The sequence below is a fragment of the Mercurialis annua genome, linkage group LG1-X (assembly GCF_937616625.2).
Source record: "Mercurialis annua linkage group LG1-X, ddMerAnnu1.2, whole genome shotgun sequence".
Lineage (NCBI taxonomy): Eukaryota > Viridiplantae > Streptophyta > Magnoliopsida > Malpighiales > Euphorbiaceae > Mercurialis > Mercurialis annua.
Genome location: NC_065570.1, coordinates 38,958,562 through 38,981,195, shown reverse-complemented (window position 1 = coordinate 38,981,195; position 22,634 = coordinate 38,958,562). Strand labels below are relative to the sequence as shown.

Here is a 22,634-nt window from a genome sequence, read left to right as displayed (position 1 = left end):
AATGTTTGAATTGAAAAAGTGAATTGAAGAGCTGGCTAGACAAAAGATGTTTTGATATCATGTTTGTTTTATAAGTGAACTCGGATGTGCAACTCTGTGACAAATAATAAAAAGATCTTCAAGAAATAAGATTAAAATTGATAAAATGAACCCCAATATAAGAACTAAGCAATGTTGACAATAAAAACATAATATAGGATAGCGAGATAGAGATAGAATGGCAACAAGAATTCAACATCGGAAGATACATTCAAACATGATGAAATACGCTGATAAGTTTGGAGGATATAATATATATCCTTATATCGATGTAAGAAATAGAATGATCGAGGAATGTGTCGGGGGAAAGGAAAATGAGGTACATCGAACATCAATGAAGATAACTTCGTATGATATGAGAAATTAAAATGTATACAAAAGGGAATGCAAGGAAAGTAGGAAATGTGAAGGAAGTATTATAGAACGGGGATGCACACTAAGGATTTCACAACATAAAACAAAAGGTGAGAGTTCTGAAAGTTATGCTAAAAGGATTATTAAGATTGTCACAGTAATCAAAGAGCCAGTGCGGATGGGCTAAAGATATAACAGATATGACAAGTGAAGGACATGATGGTATTTCACCACCGTTGGATAGATGGGAATTAATTATGTTTAAGGAACCACGCGCATAAATTACGAAGTTGCAAGAAGAAAATTGATAATTGTACAGGAAAGCCAAGGTTGTTGAAGGATGATTAGGACCATGTTATAAGTATTGGAGAAGTATATAGTGAATTAGAGAACGATGGTACCAAGAGTATGGGGAGTAAAGTGAAAAGGCAATATGTAGTAAAAGTAAGGGTAAAGTCAAGCGAACATTAGTAAGCGAAAAAGAAGAATTGTAAAATAGATGATTTTAGTTGTTCATACAATAAAAGATTTGCAAGGAGAATGTGGTTAAAACATATGAAGTTACCGGTTACAAAGCAACTTAAGTACGGAAACAGATAAGTTAGTGAAGAGCTATCAGATTAACTAAAACTTAAGATAGGTATTTGTGTGGTAAATACGAGGCTTAGTTAAAGATGTTATAAAACGAAGAATCTGAATGCGTTAACGAGATAGCCTTGACTGATGAGTCAATGGAAAGCTCGGGACGATTTTCAAGAAGAAAAAGAAAGAGAAATCGAAGAAAGTAAGGTTGTGGATAATATCAATAAGTAAAGATATATAATTAAGATCAATGTGAGACGGAACGTCAGGGTAACATCGAACGGTTCTTAACTAACAAAGTAACATGAAGCTCACTATAGTCTTTGGAGAAGGACTGAAAGGAGAAATTAAAGACAGAAAAGGCCTATCAGACCTAATCTCGATAAGGAATAGCGATTAAGGTAAATGGAATCTAATCTAAAAAGAAGTTATTGTTAAAGAAAGCAAATGTCAAATAGCTAAATAGAGGAGCAAGAAACAGAAGACGATTGCATATAAAGAAGGAAATTGATAACAAAAGATGATAACAAGAGATATGACCTCAGATTAATGACTATAAAGACAAATACTTATAGATGTATGAGAGCAATAAGTACTTCACTAAAGATATGAATGTTAAGGCAATAAACATTCCGACATGATCAAGACAAATAGTACAATGATTAGCAAGAATGGAACAACAAATCGAGAAGATACAAATAAAGGATTATCCGACACTATTGACAGCTAGGAAAAGGGGAAGAATCCCGACTAATGATGATGACGTAGGACTACAATTTTGAAGACATAACTGAAGCTATGCAAGACTAGGAAAGCAAAAGATTGAATGAGAATAACGATGAGAAGATTTTCAGTTATGCAACGATGAAAAGACATCATAAGAAGGACAAGATCGTTAACGAGAAAAACATGATGGATCACGGTTATAGATGGAGAAAGAATAAATTAGCCAGAATGAAGTATGAAATTCAAGATAGAAAAAGAAGGTGTTAATGCCACATAGCAACGAATGCCAGAAAGTGAATAAGAACAATATTATAAGGATGTAGCAAGTTATATGAAAATTCGAGGACAAATTTTTTTGGGGGGGGGGGAGAATATAATACCCCGTAAGTTAAAATTATCCAATTGGACCATGTGTCAAATCTTGAGATGCTGGAGTGGCGACATCGGAAAGATTTCTGAGGAAATTAAAATACATAAGATTCTAGTAGGTCGGTTTTAAGAATTCAAATACAAAAAAGTTTGATATTTGACTTTAGATAAAGAATGGAATTGGGACTAAGGAAAATGTTAAGAAAATTTACAAGAAGATAAAGTTTAAGTCCCAAAGCGGTAATTAACCAATTAAGTCTCGAGAATTGAAATTATAAGTTTTTGACGGAAAGATATTGATTCTTGGATTGTATTATTTATTGGTATAAATAATACGTTTATAAATTGATTAGAGTGTAAACCGATTAAGCGATAGATCAAATTGAATAAAAAATAAGTTAAAAGAAATATGTGTATCAAATAAAGAAAACAAGGACCAAAGAAGCACATTAACCGTTCTATATATAAAAACCATTTTTAAAATAAAGGAATCACAGGAAAGAGAAGAAGATTCCTGAGAAAGAAGAAAACAATCGACAAAGAAATGGCAATCGCGAGAATTTCGCCGTCCGATGTCCAAATCCCGCGTTCTTGGTGTCGATCTTCTCGAAACCGAACCCTCTATCATCCTTGAGCTTCATTTAAAGGTAAAACTTTGAGATTTGGTGTTGCACTTAGAATATGTGGGCTCTTTTTGAAGCTAAATGTTATACTTATATCGAATTCGTCATAACTAGGTCGTTTTATTGTTTTTGGAGCACGTCGAGGCGCCCGAAGAAGGATTTCCGGGGCTGTGCATGGCGGGGCCATGCTGTGTGAACGCACAGCAGAGCTGTGCGCCTGCACAGCCAAGGCTGTGCAAACGCACATCTAGGCTGTCCGCCCGCACAGCTTGGGAAAGCTTTGCGCCCGCACAGCAACCTGTGCAAACGCACAGTACCTCATGTGCGCCTGCACAGTTGGCCAAAGGACCAAAATGGGCTTTTTTGCCCCATTCTACATAGACTTCCGATTTTTACAGCGTTAGACTTTTAAAATGAGTCACGAACCCCGGGAGACATAAATCAAAGTTAAACTCGACGTTTTAAAGATAAATATTCGAAGTAGAAAAAGTTAAAACGATAATATGATCGGTGAATACAAGAAGTAGTATTCGTTAAACCGTAAATGCGATTAAAGGTTATCGAGTTCATAAATTGAATTAATAATGGAATCAAATAAACTTAAACCTAGAATTTTAAAGTATTACGCATATAAAATACGAAATTCACGTCTAACTATTAAACATTAAATAATATGTAACAGACGTGTCAGCTAGCGGAGAGGTCAGTGGACGAGGAATAATACTAGCATATTATCATATCGACCACGTTATAGATGGGATAGCGGCTCAAGTGAGTTGTATTTTACTTTCGTGTATTATCTATAAAAGCTATTTGATAGTATATCTTATGTATTATATTTTAAACGCATATCTTATATGATTTATTGGTATGTTATATGATTTTATCAAAGCTTATGAATAGGAATTTAGTGTGCGATCCTATGAAACTAGCTACCTATTGGGTGTCAATAGGTTGTGTTATCACCAGTAACTAAGTCGGTCTAGTGTGTTTAGACTATTAGTGATGATTTGATAAGTGCGCACGATTTTGAATATGAAAGATGAACAATGAACAGTAGATATGAGGTTGAACTCGGTTGAACTATCTCGGGACCCGTATCTAGTGGGTTGAACTCGGCTGAACTATCTCGGGACCCACAACTTGGGATTAAGAGTCTGGCAGCGGTTGAACTCGGTGTAACTATCCCGGAACGGGGCCAAAGGTTTGAATGATCAATTTGAATTCTGATATACGTGATAAATGATAAATAGTTTGTGTTAGATTTCAGGCTTTAAGTTTTGAACTGATCAAATGCTTGATTATATGTATTTTTGTATTAACGCCTTATTTGAAGTGCGATGTTATTTTATAATACCGTTAGTAAATTGCAAACTCACTCAGCATAGTCTGACCTTGTTGTTGTTTAACATTTCAGGTGCGTAATATTTGGACCTAGCTAGAGGCCATTTTTTTGGGGATCCGGAAGTCGTCAGTACATGTATAGCTCTTGACTTCCGTAGCGTTGCAGTAGTGGTAGCCTTTAGTTGACAGAGTCGTGGCCAGTAACAGTCGTATCACGTTTGTTGTTTTTATGACTGTTGTGTGTATTTATCTTTTTTTGGACCACGTAAGCTATTTTGTCTCATGAGGCCAAATGCTCGTGATGTGACAGACATACCAGTAGTATATAGTACAGTTGGGCTAGTACGTACGCAGTACGGAAGTGATATGCGCGTGTAATTATGTTGTCTTTTTCAAATATGTTTGTGAATACATATGCTATGTATGTTTACATATGTGCTTCCGTTTGTGATGTCATCATTCGATTATTATTTGTGAAAAAGTTTTTAATTATTTTAGGCTTGCTACGGGTTTTGAAGCTACCACTCCCATTCTCTAGCGCCGGTCGCGGCTCAATAATTTGGGTCGTGACATCCGGACTCTAGTGATCACACAGCCTATTGACGCCCAATAGGTAGCTCGTTCCCCCGGATCATATACTAGTTTTCAAAATCTATATATTCGATATTTCAATACACAAATTCATATATATAGCGATAAAATACTATAACTTGCGATGTAGTTTATTGTTCATACTTATACTATCTCAAAATAGATATAGCGTAATAGTAACAAAAGTAAAGTGCAACTCATAATATGCGCTATCCAAATAATTATAATGTCGATACGATGATAAACCTTTGCTAATCCAAACCCGTCGATCTCGTAGCTCGTCGATATGTCTGCTACATTATCAAATTAAAAACACGTTTAATATATAAACGTGAACCTCACACCTCTAAAAACCCTAAGTTACGAACTTGGGTTCATTCAACTTCGTTCTTAATATGGCTCGTGAATTCGATAATCCTTAATCAAAATCCTATACTTGACTACCATCTATGGTATTCAACTAATCGATTATACTTTGTTTTCCATTCATTTCATACCTTAGCTTGAAACGTTATGTTTATTAATCACATTTCACGTCTTCGGAGTCTACAAAATGCCATCGACTTAGGGTATGTCGTGTCGGACCTCGGCACTATGTACTATGGTCTACAATGGCTGGGCACATTGTGCCCAATTCTCACACGGCGTGAGACAAGGTCTCACATCGTGAGAGGATGGTCTCGTGTCGCGAGACGTTATCTGATGTCGTAAGACATTATCTCACGTCATGAGACACGCTTGGCCGACTCCTCAGCTTGTCCCGACGTGTTTTTGACTCCCAAAAAGTATCTGAAACCATCTCGATTTGTCACCACATCAATATAACACAAAATCCAACTTAAATATCATCAAAAACGTTAAAAACGACGTGGTTTCGGTTAGTTCGATCCCAATGCAACATAACAGCCCTACAACTCTTATTTACAGAATTCAAAACAAAAATATTACCATAGTTTGAAGCTTGTGAATGATAGAGGATCGAATTCTTGATCCAACGGCGCAAGAATCACTCAATTCCGTCAAGAAAGAAGAAACTATGAATGATCGAAGTGAAACGGCAAAGAACCGAGATGGAGAACGAAGTTTGTTCTCTGAGGATGATTTGATTTTCATTATAAACCCTTATGCTAGAAGTTTGGCAAAAATACCACTTTGACCACTTATCTCTTTAACTTATACAATCTTTTATTTTAACTTTTCTTTTGTACGTTTTAGTCCATCGATCATTTAACTGTTTGAACTCAGCTTCTTACGTATTATTTATATTCAAACAAATTATACTATTCCGATATCTAATTAATTTATATTTTGACAATTTCTTTTAATTTATTCTCGGCTAAAATACTTACATTTTAATCCGAGATATAAATTTCACTTTCCTATTTTCTCGTTCATTCCTTTTTAATATATTATTTCTTACTTTAAACAATGCCGATATCCAAATATTCTTATTCAAATCCTTAATTACAAACGTCCTACTCCGATATTCCCTTGTCTTTAATATCCAAAATTTTATATTTTTGCAACTCCGGTCCCTCTCAGCAGGATACGTTGCACTTACGGCACTTGAACTTACGGGGTATTACATTTTTCCCCCTTTATAAAAATTCGTCCTCGAATTTTTATAAAACTCACTTACTTACTTTAATAACCGATATCTTTACCATTGTCTTTAACGATTTTACTCTTCTTATCTTGCGATACTTGTTGGTATATGGAATCGTTATTCCAACTATTGCATTTTTGATGCAATAACGTTAACTATTATTGCCAAACCTCTTTTGATATCTATAACGATGTTAGCTGCACTCATATGCACTTATGACTTTTCATTCTCGATCGTTTCTCTTTGTCCAATACATATAGTTCTATCACCTTTCCTCGTTCGATACTTAACCATATGGACTCGTTGTCCTCATAATTAAACTCCTAGTTTAATGTCCGATAACTAATTGTAGATTGTTCTAGTGATATCTTATAACTGGGGACGATAATTCCCGTCATTAGTCTTTTTCATTTGTCGTTGAATAATATAAACAATCCATTAGCTCATACTTCACAATCTTCTTTATTTGGCCGTTGACATGGTTTTGGTTTGTCGTTATATTGAGGACTTGATCCCTTCATCAATTATCTTTTTGTTTGTTATTATTTTGCTTATCTTATACAACTTCGTCCTTTACTATCGTTGTTTATCGACGGTCATCCATGAGATGAATTCTCATGATAAATCCTTATAAGGTTTATGCTTTCCTTATAGGGACTTTCTCGATCCATTTCTTATGTTCTTCAACTTTGTATACTCTTTTATTTTTTATATATCTATTGACTTACTTTACTTCTTAAGGTGCGATGCACTTCCCTTTGAATTTCTTGTCTCTTCTCACTTTACATTTATCTGTTTTGCCGATTTGGTTTACAGCCAAATGGGATCGTTATACTCGTCGCTAAATCCTTATATTAATAAGACAACGAGTAACCAATACTTTGATAAGCTCTTTATGCTTATACTCTCTTTTTCACTCATTTAACTGAGGCTCTTCAATCCTTTTCCAATTGCTTACACACACCATGATGTTCTTTGGTGGTGTTGTTACTTGTTCCATGCTTGGCCTTCTTACTTATACCTTACATATCTTCCGACTTATTCATTCGATCCGTTTACTCATTTCCAATGAGGTTTCTTGATCCTTTCAGTTTTTCTCGCTATGTGTTGCCTTTGGCAATGCTATCATTTCCATTACGATTGCTTGTCTTGTTCAACTTTTTATTGATTTACGGGTCTCTTAACCCACTCTCTTATTTATTCAAGTTTGTCTCCGTACCCCTGCGGAGATCCTTGCCAATCCTTATGGCAAGCGTAAACATTCTTATAATTTTTACGATATGGTGATCCTTGTGATCATTACTATATTAGAATCCTTGTTGCCACATTTGGCACTTTATTTATCCTCATCAATTTCCTTTCGATATTACTTTTCTTATTAGGTTACACTTCGTAACTGTTCATTTCCCTTTCTCCATACGAGTTATCTTTCTTTTACACCTCTATTTGCTTTATCACAATTCGTCCTTTGGGACTTCAACCTTAATTCTAGTATGAACCCTTAGGTTATACTTGGCGACATTATATCCACACCAATCTCACCTTGAGTTTTTGTCATCTTGTTGACATCGATCATCTTTCGATCTTCAATATGCTTTTAGCATTCATCGTCATAATCCAACTATTTCCTTTCTCCAATACTCGATTTTAGTTTGGCTATTAGTTTCCAAACTATCTCCCTTTGTTATCATGTAGCTTTAGGTTTACTTCTCATTACTCCCCATAATCTTACTATTTCCATTTGTAACCTCTTTATCTCATCTATACGTTAGACTTGTTCTTCACGATCTTCCATCAATTTCTTATTGTTAATCATTCACTAGGATTAGTAGCTTCGGTAATATAATCCTACAAAACTCCTTTCTTATTCTTTACTCTCGTTCCTGTCACACTTCTCTATCATGGTCTATCATACTTCTCATATTCATCTTCATCGTATCTCGTAAATCTTGTACTTCTTGTTTTAGCACCTCCAACATTGATTATCGATAGAGGGTCGCAGTCTATTCCATTCAAATTCCTAGACGTGCCGCGTTCTCGATCATATGCATATCTACTTATCGCATTCTTTCTGACATCTTGACTATCAGCAAAGATAATCCTATATTCATATCAAATCAATCCTTTTAGCTTCTATGTGTCTACGACTACATAGAGTTTGATCCACTTTATCTTCTCGTCAACTTTCCATATGACGTTCTCTTTCCCTTTCCTTGATTACTCTTCTCGAGTACTTTACGATATACTGATTACTTCAACCGATCTTTTCCTATGCTCTAACTACCTTCAGATTCTTATACCTTAACTACCTTCAGATTCTTATACCTTCTTATACATGAATACCTCTTTATAGGTATCTTATTCTCATCTCTTATCTTCTATTTCGATCTATCCGCTAACACTTTCTTTAGTGTGTCTCAATTCTTTTATTGAGTCTTTTCTTCATATCTTTTCAAAAATTCTGATGTCCAAAGCTTTAATCATATGTCGGTTATGTTAGTTACTACAAAACGCATCTTAGCCGTCCACATATAGTGTCTACGCCTTCATTCAAGGATCATTATTAATATTCCATATCAATCGTACTATGCTTTTTACTCTTTATCAGCCGAACTTGAAATTTAAGATCCGACACTCCACATACATCCATCACGTTTATAGTTTCGGTGGTCTACTGATAAGCTTCATAATTGCAAACTTGGTGTTGGAGATTTATACTCCTAATTCACTTATTGCTACACTTGTCGTCTATCTCTTAATCTTTCTTATCGTATACTTCAAACCATTCAATTCTATAGAGAATTGGTGTTAGCTATACTGAGTTGATCCAATTTTATACTTCATACTCTTGTTGTTAGTCTATTTGGCTAGTCACTGTTATCCATATATATATATATATATATATATATATATATATATATATATATATCCATCATCGATACTCTTATGAAAACCACTTCTAGTTCTCAGTTTGACGATCGTAACGTTCAATCTTTAAGTAATCGTCTTCGGAACATCATGTTCCAATATAAACTTGATCCAATGGTTCAATCAAAAACTATTGCAGTTTTACTAGACCTCAACGGTTTCCAAATTGCGTCTTAAACTTATCTTATCGACGAATAGAAAACTATGTACAATCCTTGCATCATGGTTTATAAGTCGATCTATCAATTTTATCTTCTTAAATAATATTTCTTCTATTTTGTAGTTTAATGTCCTCGACCTCTTGTTTAAAAGGGCATTTACGTTCTAAGCTGTCGTTAATCGGATATGCATTACTATCCGAATAAATCCGCTATTCTAATCACATTCTAGCTTGTCAAATCATGACTAACTTCATATTCTCGAAGCCTAAGTTCTATGTTCTCGCGATTATACACATTCTTTGCTTGTTGAGGCATAAATAGCAACTTGATCTCGAACATTTCACTTCCGTTACAGAGTTCAGGTCTAGGTATACTTATATAAAAACAAATCTCTTGAAAACTCTTTCAAATAAAATGACTCATTATGAAATTTATATCAAAATTCCATTTAAACCATAGCAAAATTGTGCACTAGGTGATGACATCTCTCATCCTCAAAGAGTTGCCACATCTCACCTCTTCGTCTGAGAATAGTGCATATGATGCATGTCCTATTGATACATGTATTGATGTGTATAGTGATGCATTTCTATCAATGTCGTGGCAATTACCAATGACTATCGCGGGTCTAGGCACAATTATGCTTTCAAAATCGTTTTAACAAATAACTTTAACAAATTATAGACTCTTAGTTTCGTAAGTTCTCCGGACCTTTAAACTCTGTAACCGGAAAGTTCTTCCACTTTGGTAGTTTCATACTCGTTCCTCATTTGCTTCTTGGCATTTCGATCGATCGATTTTGTCACGACCCAAAATCATGAGTCGTGACCGGCACTAGGGAATGGGAGTGGTAGCTCCAAATCCCGTAGCAAGCCTAGAAACTTGCACAAATTTTTCTCGAATCAAAACGTTTTCCATATAACCATCAATTTCAAAATACATACGACCCCTGTTAGAAACATACATCAACATTCATGCACTTTACAAAATAGAGTCAGCCTAGTCTACACTACTGCGGACTTACTAGAAAGAAAACATTTCTTCATGCCTCTTATATAACACTTTCGAGAATTAAACTTCGGAAGCTTCGTTCTTTACTTTTCCAATAAAAATTGGAGGGACAACAGAGTCAGTATAAAACTGAGTGAGTTCACCCAATTATAAGAAATATTACATAAAGGGGAAAACGTTTGAAAACCGCTTTATGTAGAAAACACTCTTTTTCGATCATACTTCGTATTATCTTACTTTCAAAACATACTTCGTATGTTTATGTTTACTTTCACATGTCATGTACATCTCATAAACTAAGCGTTTATGTTATAGACGTACTTGACACCTTTTCCTCACTCTTGTATCTTATGTACGTTTCATAAATTATACGTTTATGTTACTTACGTACTTGAAATCTTTTATGTTGTCTCTTAGTTTGATGTCATTCGTTTTTGATTTCATTATTGGTCCCAAGTCCTGAGATAGTTCAACCGAGTTCATCTCGTACTATTTCTTATGTCCCACATATCATTCAAACAAAACCCGAGATAATTTCCCCGAGTTACCCTCTAGTTATGAGCCCCGAGATAGTTCAATCGAGTTCACTCATACTAGGCAAAACTCCTCTAGCTATGAGCCCCGAGATAGTTCAATCGAGTTCAGTCATACTAGGCAACACCACACAACAATCGAGTTCACTCACATCAGTTAATTCTTATGGCTTGTGCCTTACGTTTGTCGAGTTTGTTAAATCTGTGTTTCATATATGTTTTGTTTTCTTGAACCTTTATGGACCATGACATGCACAATACAATCTAACTATACATTTAAAGCACACGCACATATAGGGTATTGATTATGAGTAATATTACATATCGGGATGTACTATGTTTCCTTATTTATGTACTATCGATACAAGTATGTTGATCGATATTCGATTACAATTTCTGTTACTTTACTCTTCCCCGGTATTATAAGCACTTATGCTCTTTCGTATAATTATGTCATTTTCAAATAACATAATATATCAAATACTTGTTTTCAAAACATATAACATATATACGTTTCAAATCATATATATCATATACATATTCATATAGTCGCTCGTATATAAAAATACGCGACTTTATGAATATCGACGAGTAATTAAAGTGTACTCACCACTTGCTATCCATATGCTTCATTTTAAGCACATCGATATCCCGATCCATTAATCTCCGAGCCTCGTCGGTAGTCGCCTCGTCGGATCTACGCAATTATGATAATAGCATGAATTAATAATATTCAAGCTATAACTAATTTAACTATAAAGTTGGTTTTCTAGCCAACTTCGGCTATTAAAAATGCTTACTTAAAATAGTCCGACCTCTAAACGAAACAGACATTCTTAAATTTAATAATGTCGTCTACAACTTCCGTTGAGGTCTCAGACTAAAACTAGCACCCGAAGGTGTTGGAATCTTCCCCGGAAGTTAAGACCTTGGGCTATCCTAAAACTGCAGAACTGTTCAGCGCAATATTATGTTCAGCTCTATATGAGCAGTTTAGTGGGTGATTCATGGAAAACTCAAAACTAGACATTTGTAGACAACACCTTCAAGTTTTTGTACCAACAAACAGAACTTAATTTGGAGCTATACAGGTCGAGATATTTCCCTTGCAATATCACTGTTCTGCAGAACAGTTTTCTGCAATTTTTTAAACAAAGTTCAACATTCAAACTCAACTAATATTCAAATCTAATAACTCCATTGCAAGCTTAAAATCATCAATTTAATCTCATCTTATCAATCCCTAACCATGGTCGAATACCCTAAGTCAACATTGCTTCCATTATTACACTTCATAACAAGCAATTCCATTGCTACACATTCAATCATCAATCATCACTAAAACACCTATCAATGCCAAACCCTAAGCTATCATCATCATTCAAAATCATCAGTTCAAACTTATGAATTTCAGAATATCTGCTTACCTTGGAGATTGATCATGGCTGAAGGTTCCCCAAGCTCCAATTCATCATTAAAGCTTCCATTGAAGCTTACAATTACTTAAAGACATCAATCAAGCAAAACCCCTAAATTATTCATTAAAACCCTAATATTTCTCTTTCTAATTTTGCCAATACAAACCATAGAGTTCATCAATTAAGAGCCTTACCTTGATTACCATTTCCTTAGGATCATTTTACTTCAAGAAATTTGAAGTTTGGAGAAGGAATCATGAGTTTGGCTTTCATGGGGGAGGGTACGGTTTTTGGCTTCAAAGAAAGGAGAAGATGGAGTCTTTCCTTAAGCATATGATAAATGAAATGATATTTCTCTTCTTAAGTTAAATTTTTGGTTAAAGGGCCACTTTGGCTCAAAGTGGCTTAAGAGCTCACTTTAACTCAAAACGGTTAACCGGCGTGCTAAACTTTTCAAATGCTATCGGAATTCCTTTTCCGATAAATTCTTAATTATCTTAAATTATAGGAAAAATCCATACGGAGGCCCCTCTACTTTACCATTTTGACTCAGTAAGCCCCTACCCCAAAGTTCGTCACTGATGGGTCCCTTTACTTTTAAAAATCGCATTTTTAGGCCGTTACGTGGATGGAAAATGGCAAGTGAAGCCCACTCTCCGTTAATTAATGGAAAAAGATGACGTGGCATTTTTTTCCTTTTTATTAATATCCACTTGGCATCACAACTAAAGACTTATTTTATATAAAATTATAATCTAATAAAAATGGTAAAATACAATAATTTTGATGGCAAAATCATCATTTTTCCATCATCTTCTTCATAACTTTGTTTTGCCAGAATTTCTTCATAACTCATATTATATACTTTAATTTTAGTTATAACCCTAATGTTCTTAACTCTAATTAAACACACGATACACTAATTCATCATCTTCCTTATTTCACTCATATTTTTCTCTTCTCATGGTTACTTCTCCACCGCTGCCGCTGAACATCCACCATCACCGCTTTCAAATGTCGAACATCTCTGCCTGCTCCTACAACACCCCCGCCTTTGTTGTCCCATCATTTGCGTGATCATCATCTCTGCTTGCGTCGTCCAGCCGTGTGCCAATCGCCTGTTGCTTCATCGAGCAGATCCCACCGTCGAAGACAATTTTATCTTTACGGTTTGCTTCGGCTTTCAATTTTCTTCGTTTTTTTTAATAATTTTCAGGTAAATCTCCTGAATTGTTTAATCTCATTTTTCAATTTACCATATTTCAGAAAACCCGTCAAAGAAAATTCAAGAAATCAACCATAAAAGCAGGAAAAAAGGAACTTAAACAAGCACAGGTGAACAAGAACCAACACCCCCAACAAAACCCTGCAAGAACCGAGCATTCCTAAGATGGTCATGAGCTCTGAGTAGCTCAAGCTTCAAAGAATGGTTCAAAGGAAAAACCCTTTCAAGAGAAAGAACTGCAACACACTTAACACCGGATAAATTCACAAGAAATGATAAAAATAAGATCAAGAATGGCAAGAAAAACTGCATCTTTAATAAGTTTCTTGAGGTGGGTGAGTTGTGTTAGTAAAGAATGAGAACAAGGTGGTGATTATAAGTGTTCCCTTTGTTTTGCATTGAGAAGCGGAGGGAGACAGAGAGAGACAAATGAACAAGACAGGAGAATAGAGGTTGAGGAGGTGGTGATGGTGTGTGTGATTAAGCAAGTAAAAAGATGTTTCAAATTTGATTAAGAGTTTTATTTGCTTAATTTATATGTTTTTGAGTTTTATTGCATTGATTTGAAGTTTGGTTTCAATTTTTATTATGTTCTTGTGAATAAAGATTTAGTTACTGCATTACATTGATGTGGAGAAGAAAAGGAAAAAGTCCATTTGAGGTCCTTTTATTTTATATGTAGTTTATCTATTGTGTAAGAGGGTTCAAAGTTAAAAAAATCAGACAAATGTTTTCTATATTCTCATGTAACGGAGAGTGAATTACACTTCCCATTTTCCATCCACGTAAGGGTCTGAACATGTCAATAATGAAAGTAAAGGGGCCCATCAGTGACGAACTTTGAGGTAGGGGCTTACTGAGTCAAAATGATAAAGTATAGGGGCCTTAGGATGGGTTTTGCCTAAATTATAATAACCTTTTCTTTAGATTATTATTGGCTGAAAATTCCATTTTAGCTCAAAGGGATAAATTGCACTTTAACCCTTATTCTTACTTAATCGTCAAACTTACCTTTAAAATTATTTCGTAAATTTACAAAACTTTGACGATCATTTATTTATAATATTTCACAGACCTTGGTGTGAATATTATTAGATCGAGCTTTCCAATTTATTTTTTTCATTTCCTTTTTATCCCGCTTAAATTCAATTCATCAAATAATAATTTCTCGCTTAAATTATTATTTTACGATAATTTCAATAGACCTCTTTGGTCTAATTCCTTATTATCCAATCGTACTCCGATATTCTTGACCATAATCTTTATGACTTAGCCTCATGGCACTATACGTAAGACCTTAAAACTTTGGGTTATTACAGATTCTGACGCCAACTTCGCGTTATTCGATGCTAAGCACATAAGTTGTACTACCGAGACATATCAACATTAACTATTATCATGCACGCAAATCACACACACACACACACACACACACACACACACACACACACACACACACACACACACACACACACACACACACACACATATATATATATATATATATATATATATATATATATATATATATATATATATATATATATATATATATATATCATAGGCTTATATCCTAAATAGGGATGGCTAGAATGATAGAAAATCGAAGAATACGTGTAAAGGATAAAATTCGGTTCCTATAAGTTTGAATTTCACCCTAATATCAACATATTTCTATCTCTTTGATATATGGGTCCTCGAGCTGTTTGTCATCACAATCCTGTCTTTCGAATGTTAGGGGTCCACCCTAAATTCTTAAGCAAACGCTTTTATATATAAGAGATACTTCCTCCTAGTCCAATACAGCATGTGGTTAAACTTTGTTTGACCTAAACATGATGAAGCACAAACAATCTTAACATGAGATTCCATTTCCCCGAGTCTCATCTTAATATGCATTTCGCGTATGCATATCCTATCGAAAACGAAACACGCATCTTTATCCCGTATTCATATTTCACAAAGAAATAAACAAAGGTTTCACAAATCAATCAATCATACTTATCACAAAACAAACGATACAAACAACTTGGATTAGACAGGACTCGGTTCTATAGTGCAGTAGTTCCTAGTCTTCCTAGTGACATTAAACCTAGGAATAAACAACCATCAATTACAGACTGGCAGTGGTATCCTGGACCACTGCACCCAATTCACATATTAGCAGAGGTAACTGGACCAACTGCTCTGATACCAACTTTGTCACAATCCAAATTATTGAGCCGCAACCACCGCTAGAAAATGGGAGTGGTAGCTCCGAAAACTGTAGCAAGCCTAGAACCACTCTAATATTTTCGCGGAAACATGCACACAACAATCATACAAACATGTAACAACAAAGACACGTTTGTAAACACAACGATGTACCATAAATAACAAATCGTCAATACAACATACGATACTATAATAGTGGGCGTTCAACTTCCGTAACGTGTACGTACTAGCCCCTCTATCGATCTATACAAAAGCTGCTAACATAAACAGCATCAAAACGATCATACTATATAGTGTAGCATAACAACAGACACACACAAGATAGCAGATATGAACATATACTGGACGTGTAAAACTTCGCTATACTAGGTAACAAATGGTCACCGTATACTACTGCAGTGCTAAGGGAAACCGTACTTTGTGCAAGCCAAGGACTTCTGACACAAAAGAGATTGACTGTTTGATCCGACACTAGCCACCTGAAAGGGGTAAACATCAACGAGGTCAGACTATGCTGAGTGAGTGTACACATTACTAATGGTACTATTCAAAAAATAGCATCGCATTTAGAAAACAAAGCAAGTATATATGAATATATAATATACGCCAAGTATTTGATCCGATCGAAACCCTAATCCCAAAATCATCTTGGACTAGGGTAGAATTCCTAATCATAACGAGCGAATAAGATTTCTCAAATCCTTTTGGTAAGGTCTTGAGATAATTCGACCGAGTTTAACCTTTACCAAGTGGTACAGTCCCGGGATAGTTCGACCGAGTTAAACTAGTACAATTCCTTATAACTAAACGATTGATATGAGTCCCGGGATAGTACCAACGAGTTAACTCTAGATACAGGTTCCGAGATAATTCCATCGAGTTCAACCTTGTATCTAATCAAACGAAAAAAGTACTCAACAAAGCGATCTCAAATAGTTCTATGACTTACCCGGACACTGGTGATCACATAGCCTATTGACGCCCAATAGGTAGCTCGTTCCACCGGATCATATACTAGTTTTCACAATCTATATAATCCATATTTCGATACACAAATTCATATATATAGCGATAAATTACTATAGCATGCGATGTAGTTTATATTCATACTTATACTATCTCAAAGTAGATATAGCGTAATAGTAACAAAAGTCAAGTGCAACTCACAATATGCGCTATCCAAAAAACTATAATTTCGATACGATGATAGACCCTTGCTAATCCAAACCTGTCAATCTCATAGCTCGTCGATATGTCTATTACATTATCAAATTAAAAACACGTTTAGTATATAAACTTGAACCTCGCACACCTAAAAACCCTAAGTTATGAACTTGGGTTCATTCAACTTCGTTCTTAATATGGCTCGTGAATTCAACAATCCTTAATCAAAATCCTATACTTGACTAATACCATCTGTGGTATACAACAAATCGATTATACTTTGTTTGCCATGTTCATTCTATACCTTAGCTTGAAACATTATGTTTATTAATCATATTTTATGTCTTCGGAGTCTACGAAATGCCATCGAGTTAGGATACATCGTGTCGGGCCTCGGCACGACGTACTAGGGTCTACAATGGCTGGGCACATTGTGCCCAGCTCTCTCACGGCGTGAGAAGATGGTAGTTGCGAGACGCTGTCTCACTCCGTGAGACACGCTTGGCCGACTCCTCAGCCCGTCCTGACGCGTTTTTACCCCCAAAAAGTACCGAAAGCATCTCGACTTGTCATCACATCAATATAACATAAAACCCAACTCAAATATCATCAAAAACGTAAAAAACGACGTGGTTTTGGTTAGTTTGATCTTAACGCAACATAACAGCCCTACAACTCTTATTTCTTTTCTTTTTGGTAAAAGTACCAAGATTATATTAAGCTAAAAAACTATTCACACAAGCATAACAAGGAGCTGAAAAGCTTTACAAGTAATAATCTACTATGGTATTTCTATATGTTGCCATCTATTGTATAACTGTACAAAAAATATCTGAACTGTTTCTCTAGAAAAGAGCTTCAGTAGGACATCTTGCCTTATATTCATCAGAATATCTTTCTCATTTACCACCGCATCCTCAATTTCTTCCTCTCCAGATGTGGTAGATGGTTTCCACAAAAGCAATTCTTCTAACTTTCGCAAGCATACTTCTTCCATTTTCTTTTCTGCTGAACCATGACCATTATCTTCTCCACTGTCTCACCTCTCTGCTTATCATACAGTTCTATAGTGTTTTCTTCATCACATCAGAAGACACCCTGCAATTAAAGAAATAGTGGTCCATGGACTCTTTGTCCTCTTTACATAGTACACATTCATCATCATCAATACACCCCCACTGCTTCAGTTTATCCTTGGTTCTCAGCTTTCTCTTGATTGCAAGCCATGCAATGAAGCTATGTCTAGGTACATACCCAGGATTCCAGAGAGTTCTCCACCAAGTGACTTCAGGTTGCATTGTTCTAAGGGTTTTCCAAGCAGATTTATTTGCGAAGAGACCCTTAGAATCAGGCTTCCAAGTAATACCGTCATCCATTTCAGGATTAATTCTGAGCTGCTCCGTTATCACATTCCAAGCATTTTCAATTTGTGTGTCAATAGGATCAGGAAGATTCCGATCACCCCTATACCATACATTTTTCACTTTGGCACATTTTGGAATGTCAGAATCATCAACACATATGTTAGGAAATACCTCAATGATGGCCTGCCCCTTCATCCATGGATCATGCCAAAATGATAACTCTCCTTTCCCTAAAGAATACTCAAAGCATCCTTTGATATCTTGTCTCAGTATAATAAGATTTCTCCAACTCCAGCTAGCATTCAATGGCTTTGTAATGCCCAAAAACTCAGCAACTTAAGCTTGTTCTTTAAAACCCATTGAGCCCACAAGGATTTTTAACAACAATCAGCTCCCAAATATGCTTCATCACAGCAATTTTATTCCACAGAACAATATCCTTCACCCCAAGACCTCCTTCTCTCTTTAGCTTACATACTTCCTTCCAAGCTACCAAGTTGCCATACTTATAATCAGAAGACCCTTTCCACATAAAGTTTTTGCATAACTTTCAACTCCTTTGGAAACAGAGGCAGGAAGGATGAACATTGAACACCAGTATACCTGCATGCTAAACAACACTGCATTCACCGATTGGAGTCTACCACATAGCTCAGATGCCTCACTGTCCAGTGGGATATTCTCTTAGTGATCTTCTCTATCAGTCCATTGCAGTCTTCTTTACTTAGCCTTTTGCTGATCAAGGGAACACCTAAATATTTAATAGGCAAAGTACCCTCAATAAAACCCATCTCCATCAGAATGCAACTTTTCACACTCTCATGCACCCCACTGAAGTATATGCAACTTTTTTGTTCATTAATCTGCAAACCAGAAACTCCATAGAAGTGCTGCAGAACTCTAGCAATTTGCTTAATACTCCTAATCTCACTCTTACAAAAAATGAATAGATCATCTGCAAAGCTCATATGCTTTATCTTTAAAATTTTGCACCCAGAGTGGTAGGAGAAATTGTCATCACACATAGTCTTTAAAGCTCTAGACAAGTATTCCATCACAAAAAAAAAACAATATAGGGGACATAGGATCCCCTTGCCTAATGCCCCAAGGTCCCGTAAAGAAACCCTCAGGCTTACCATTGATCATCACAAATAAGGTATGGGATCTAACACACACCATAATCCACTTAATGAATTCATTGGGGAATCTAAGGCCAAGTAAAACTTCCTCAATACAATCCCACTGCACAGAATCATAGGCCTTTCTAATATCAATTTTCATTGCACAATCATTTCTCCCCTTAGACCTATGGTAGTTAAATACTAATTCATGGGCTAAGAGTACATTATCACTAATCTTACTTCCAGGGACAAAGGCAGATTGGGAAGGATCTATAAGATATCTCTAACACTCTCTCAACCTATTAGCAATTATTTTAGTGATGCACTTGTAAATAACATTGGAACAGGAAATGGGTCTAAAGTCACTTAACTGTTCTGCATTCTCAGTTTTAGGTATAATTGATTATAGTAGTATTTACCTGCTTCAAGAGTTTCCCAGACAAAAAAAGTCTTTTACATCCTCACACACATCATAACTAACAATTGGCCAACTCTTCTTGAAAAATAAGCTCCCATACCATCAGCACTAGGGGCTTTATCAGACCCTATCTCAAACACAGCCTTCTTTGTCTCACTATCTGAAACAGGCAAGCACAGTTTTACCTTATCCTCTTCAGACACATATTCCCCTCTAGCCAACACATCATAATCAACACTTCTCTCTCTGGTCTTCTTCTTCCCAAATACGTTATGGTAGTATTGAATTATATTTCTGGTTATAAAATTCTGGTCACTAATCATTACCCCATTCACCTTCAAGTGAGATATCCTGTTTCTAGATTATCTCTGCTTTAAAGAATTATGAAAAAAAATTTGTGTTGAGATCTCCTAAATCAATCCATTGTACTCTTGGTTTTTGTCTGTAGAAATTCTCTTCACATCTCAATAATTCCTTCAACTTAATAACTGTGGCTTTCTCTTCTTGTAGCAACTCAGAATTCATAAGATCATTCTGAACTTGACCCTGGATTCTGTCTAACAGCCTTCTAGTATCTTCCACTTGCCTTGATATATCATGAAAGCTCTCTCTATTTAATTCTCTATGGACTCTTTTAAGCCTAGTTAGTTTTTGACTAACTTGATACATCTTAAACCCCTCCACTGGCATGCTCCAGTTACTTTCCACTATCTCGATAAACTTTGGACTTTCAGTCCAAATGTTAAAAAATCTAAAAGGCTTGTAATTAACTTTTACAGGCTCATTAATGATAACTACCAGGGGAGAATGGTCTGATATCCCCTGATTCAATACTATTGCTTCAGCATTAATAGAATGAATCCAACTTTCAGAAACCAGGACTCTATCAATTTTCCTCCATACTCTACTCACTCCATGTTGATTATTAGTCCAAGTTTACCAATTACCCATCCACTTCAGTTCAGATAGTTCTGCAGCATCCAGACAATCCTGAAACTCCAAACACTCACTCTGATTTACAGAATTGCCTCCACATCTATTAGAGTCTTTTAAAATAGCATTAAAGTCTCCTAATACTACCCAAGGATCATTTGTAGTATTAACAATGCTTAAGATGTCTCTCCACATCTCCTTCCTGTTTCCAAGGTCATTCATGCCATATATAAAAGTTACTTTGAGAGCTCTCCCTTCACTAGTAATCTCACATTGCATCATTTGAATGGATTTTATCAAACAATTGACCGGGACATCATTCTTAAAAATAACCCAAATTCTCCCTAAATCATAAAAATTATAATTACTTATCCTCTTCCATCCCTTCATATTCAGACTTCTCCACGCTTTATCAATATTTATACTCCTCACTCTAGTTTCTACAATAGCAATCAGAGATAGTTTATGATTAACAATCCACTTCCTCACCTCTGAATGCTTAATGGGGTCATTCAGACCCCTAATATTCCACACTCCAATCATTTGCCCCTATCAGGGGGTATGTTCACCTTCTTCACCCTCTTATTACCAATGATCCCAACTCTAGAGCTACCAGCAATATCATTCCTGTCCCCACCAACAATTACAGGTTGTGAATGATAAAGGATTGAATTCTTATTCCAACAGCGCAAGAATCACTCGATTCCGTCAAGAAACGAAGAAACTGTGAATGATCGAAGTAAAACAGCGAAGAACGGAGATGGAGAACGAATTTTGTTCTCTGAGAATGATTTGATTTTCATTCTAACCCCTTATGCTATAAGTTTGGTAAAAATACCACTTTGACCACTTATCTCTTTAACTTATACAGTCTTTTCTTTTACCTTTTCTTTTGTACGTTTTAGTCCATCGATCATTTAACCGTTTTAACTCAGCTTCTTACGTATTATTTATATTCAAACAAAAAATACTATTCCGATATCTAATATTCTGATAATTTCTTTTAATTTATTATCGGCTAAAATACTTAAATTTCAATCCGAGACATTTAATTTCACTTTTCCTATTTTTTCTTTCATTCCTTTTTAATACTACCATTTCTTACTTTAACTAATGCCGATATCCAAATATTCGTATTCAAATCCTTAATTACACACGTCCTACTCCAATATTCCCTTGTCTTTAATATCCAAAAATTAATATTTTTGCAACTCCGGCCGCTCTTAGCAGGACACATTGCACTTAACGACACTTGAACTTACGGGGTATTATAAAAGCATAAGTTATCATCCAACCATGTTGCATTAGAAAACACCCAAGTCTGATTCTCGAAGTATCATAGTAAACCGTAAATCCTTATATATCTTCTACCATGCTTCCATTCAAACTTAACATCCTTCTGAGTTAGCTTTGTAAATGGTCCTGAGAACTTTAAAAATCTTGCGCAAGTCGTCTACAATATCCAACTAATCCCAAAAAACTCCAAGTAATCAATTACCTACGCATTCATTTCTCTTGTACCACTATCAACACTTTCTTTGGATCAACCCGTTTGCCATCTTTAGACACCACGTGTCTTGAGAATGCCACTTGTTCTAGCCATAATTCACACTTTGAGAATTTGGCATATATCTTATGCTCTCTTAACGTTTGAAGCACCATTGACAATGATAGACCAGTTCCTCCTCACTATGCAAATAAATTAGAATATCATCAATGAACATGATCACAAATTGATCTAGAAACAGCTTGAACACTCAATTCATCAAATCCATAAAACTTGTTGGAGCATTTTTAATCCAAATGATATAACCACAAACTCGTAATGACCATACTGAATCCTAAAAGATGTCTTAAAAACATCGTCATCTCGAATTTGAAATTGATGACAGTTGTATTGCAAATCAATC

At 35.5% G+C, this 22,634-nt stretch overlaps 2 protein-coding genes across 2 annotated transcripts; both read right to left on the bottom strand.

The window, feature by feature from the left end:
• Nucleotides 1–18,878: 18,878 nt before the first annotated feature.
• On the bottom strand, nucleotides 18,879–20,114 carry LOC126668754 (uncharacterized). Its single transcript, XM_050361936.1, has 3 exons — nucleotides 19,855–20,114; nucleotides 19,349–19,558; nucleotides 18,879–19,290 (listed from the first exon to the last, which is right to left on the bottom strand). The coding sequence occupies exons 1-3, from the start codon at nucleotides 20,112–20,114 to the stop codon at nucleotides 18,879–18,881; spliced, it is 882 nt and encodes a 293-aa protein (XP_050217893.1).
• A 58-nt stretch (nucleotides 20,115–20,172) lies between these two features.
• Nucleotides 20,173–21,267, bottom strand: LOC126668749 (uncharacterized). The gene is made up of 2 exons (XM_050361931.1): nucleotides 20,739–21,267; nucleotides 20,173–20,630 (listed from the first exon to the last, which is right to left on the bottom strand). Exons 1-2 carry the CDS (start codon nucleotides 21,265–21,267, stop codon nucleotides 20,173–20,175), a joined length of 987 nt encoding a protein of 328 aa, XP_050217888.1.
• Between the last annotated feature and the right edge of the window lie 1,367 nt (nucleotides 21,268–22,634).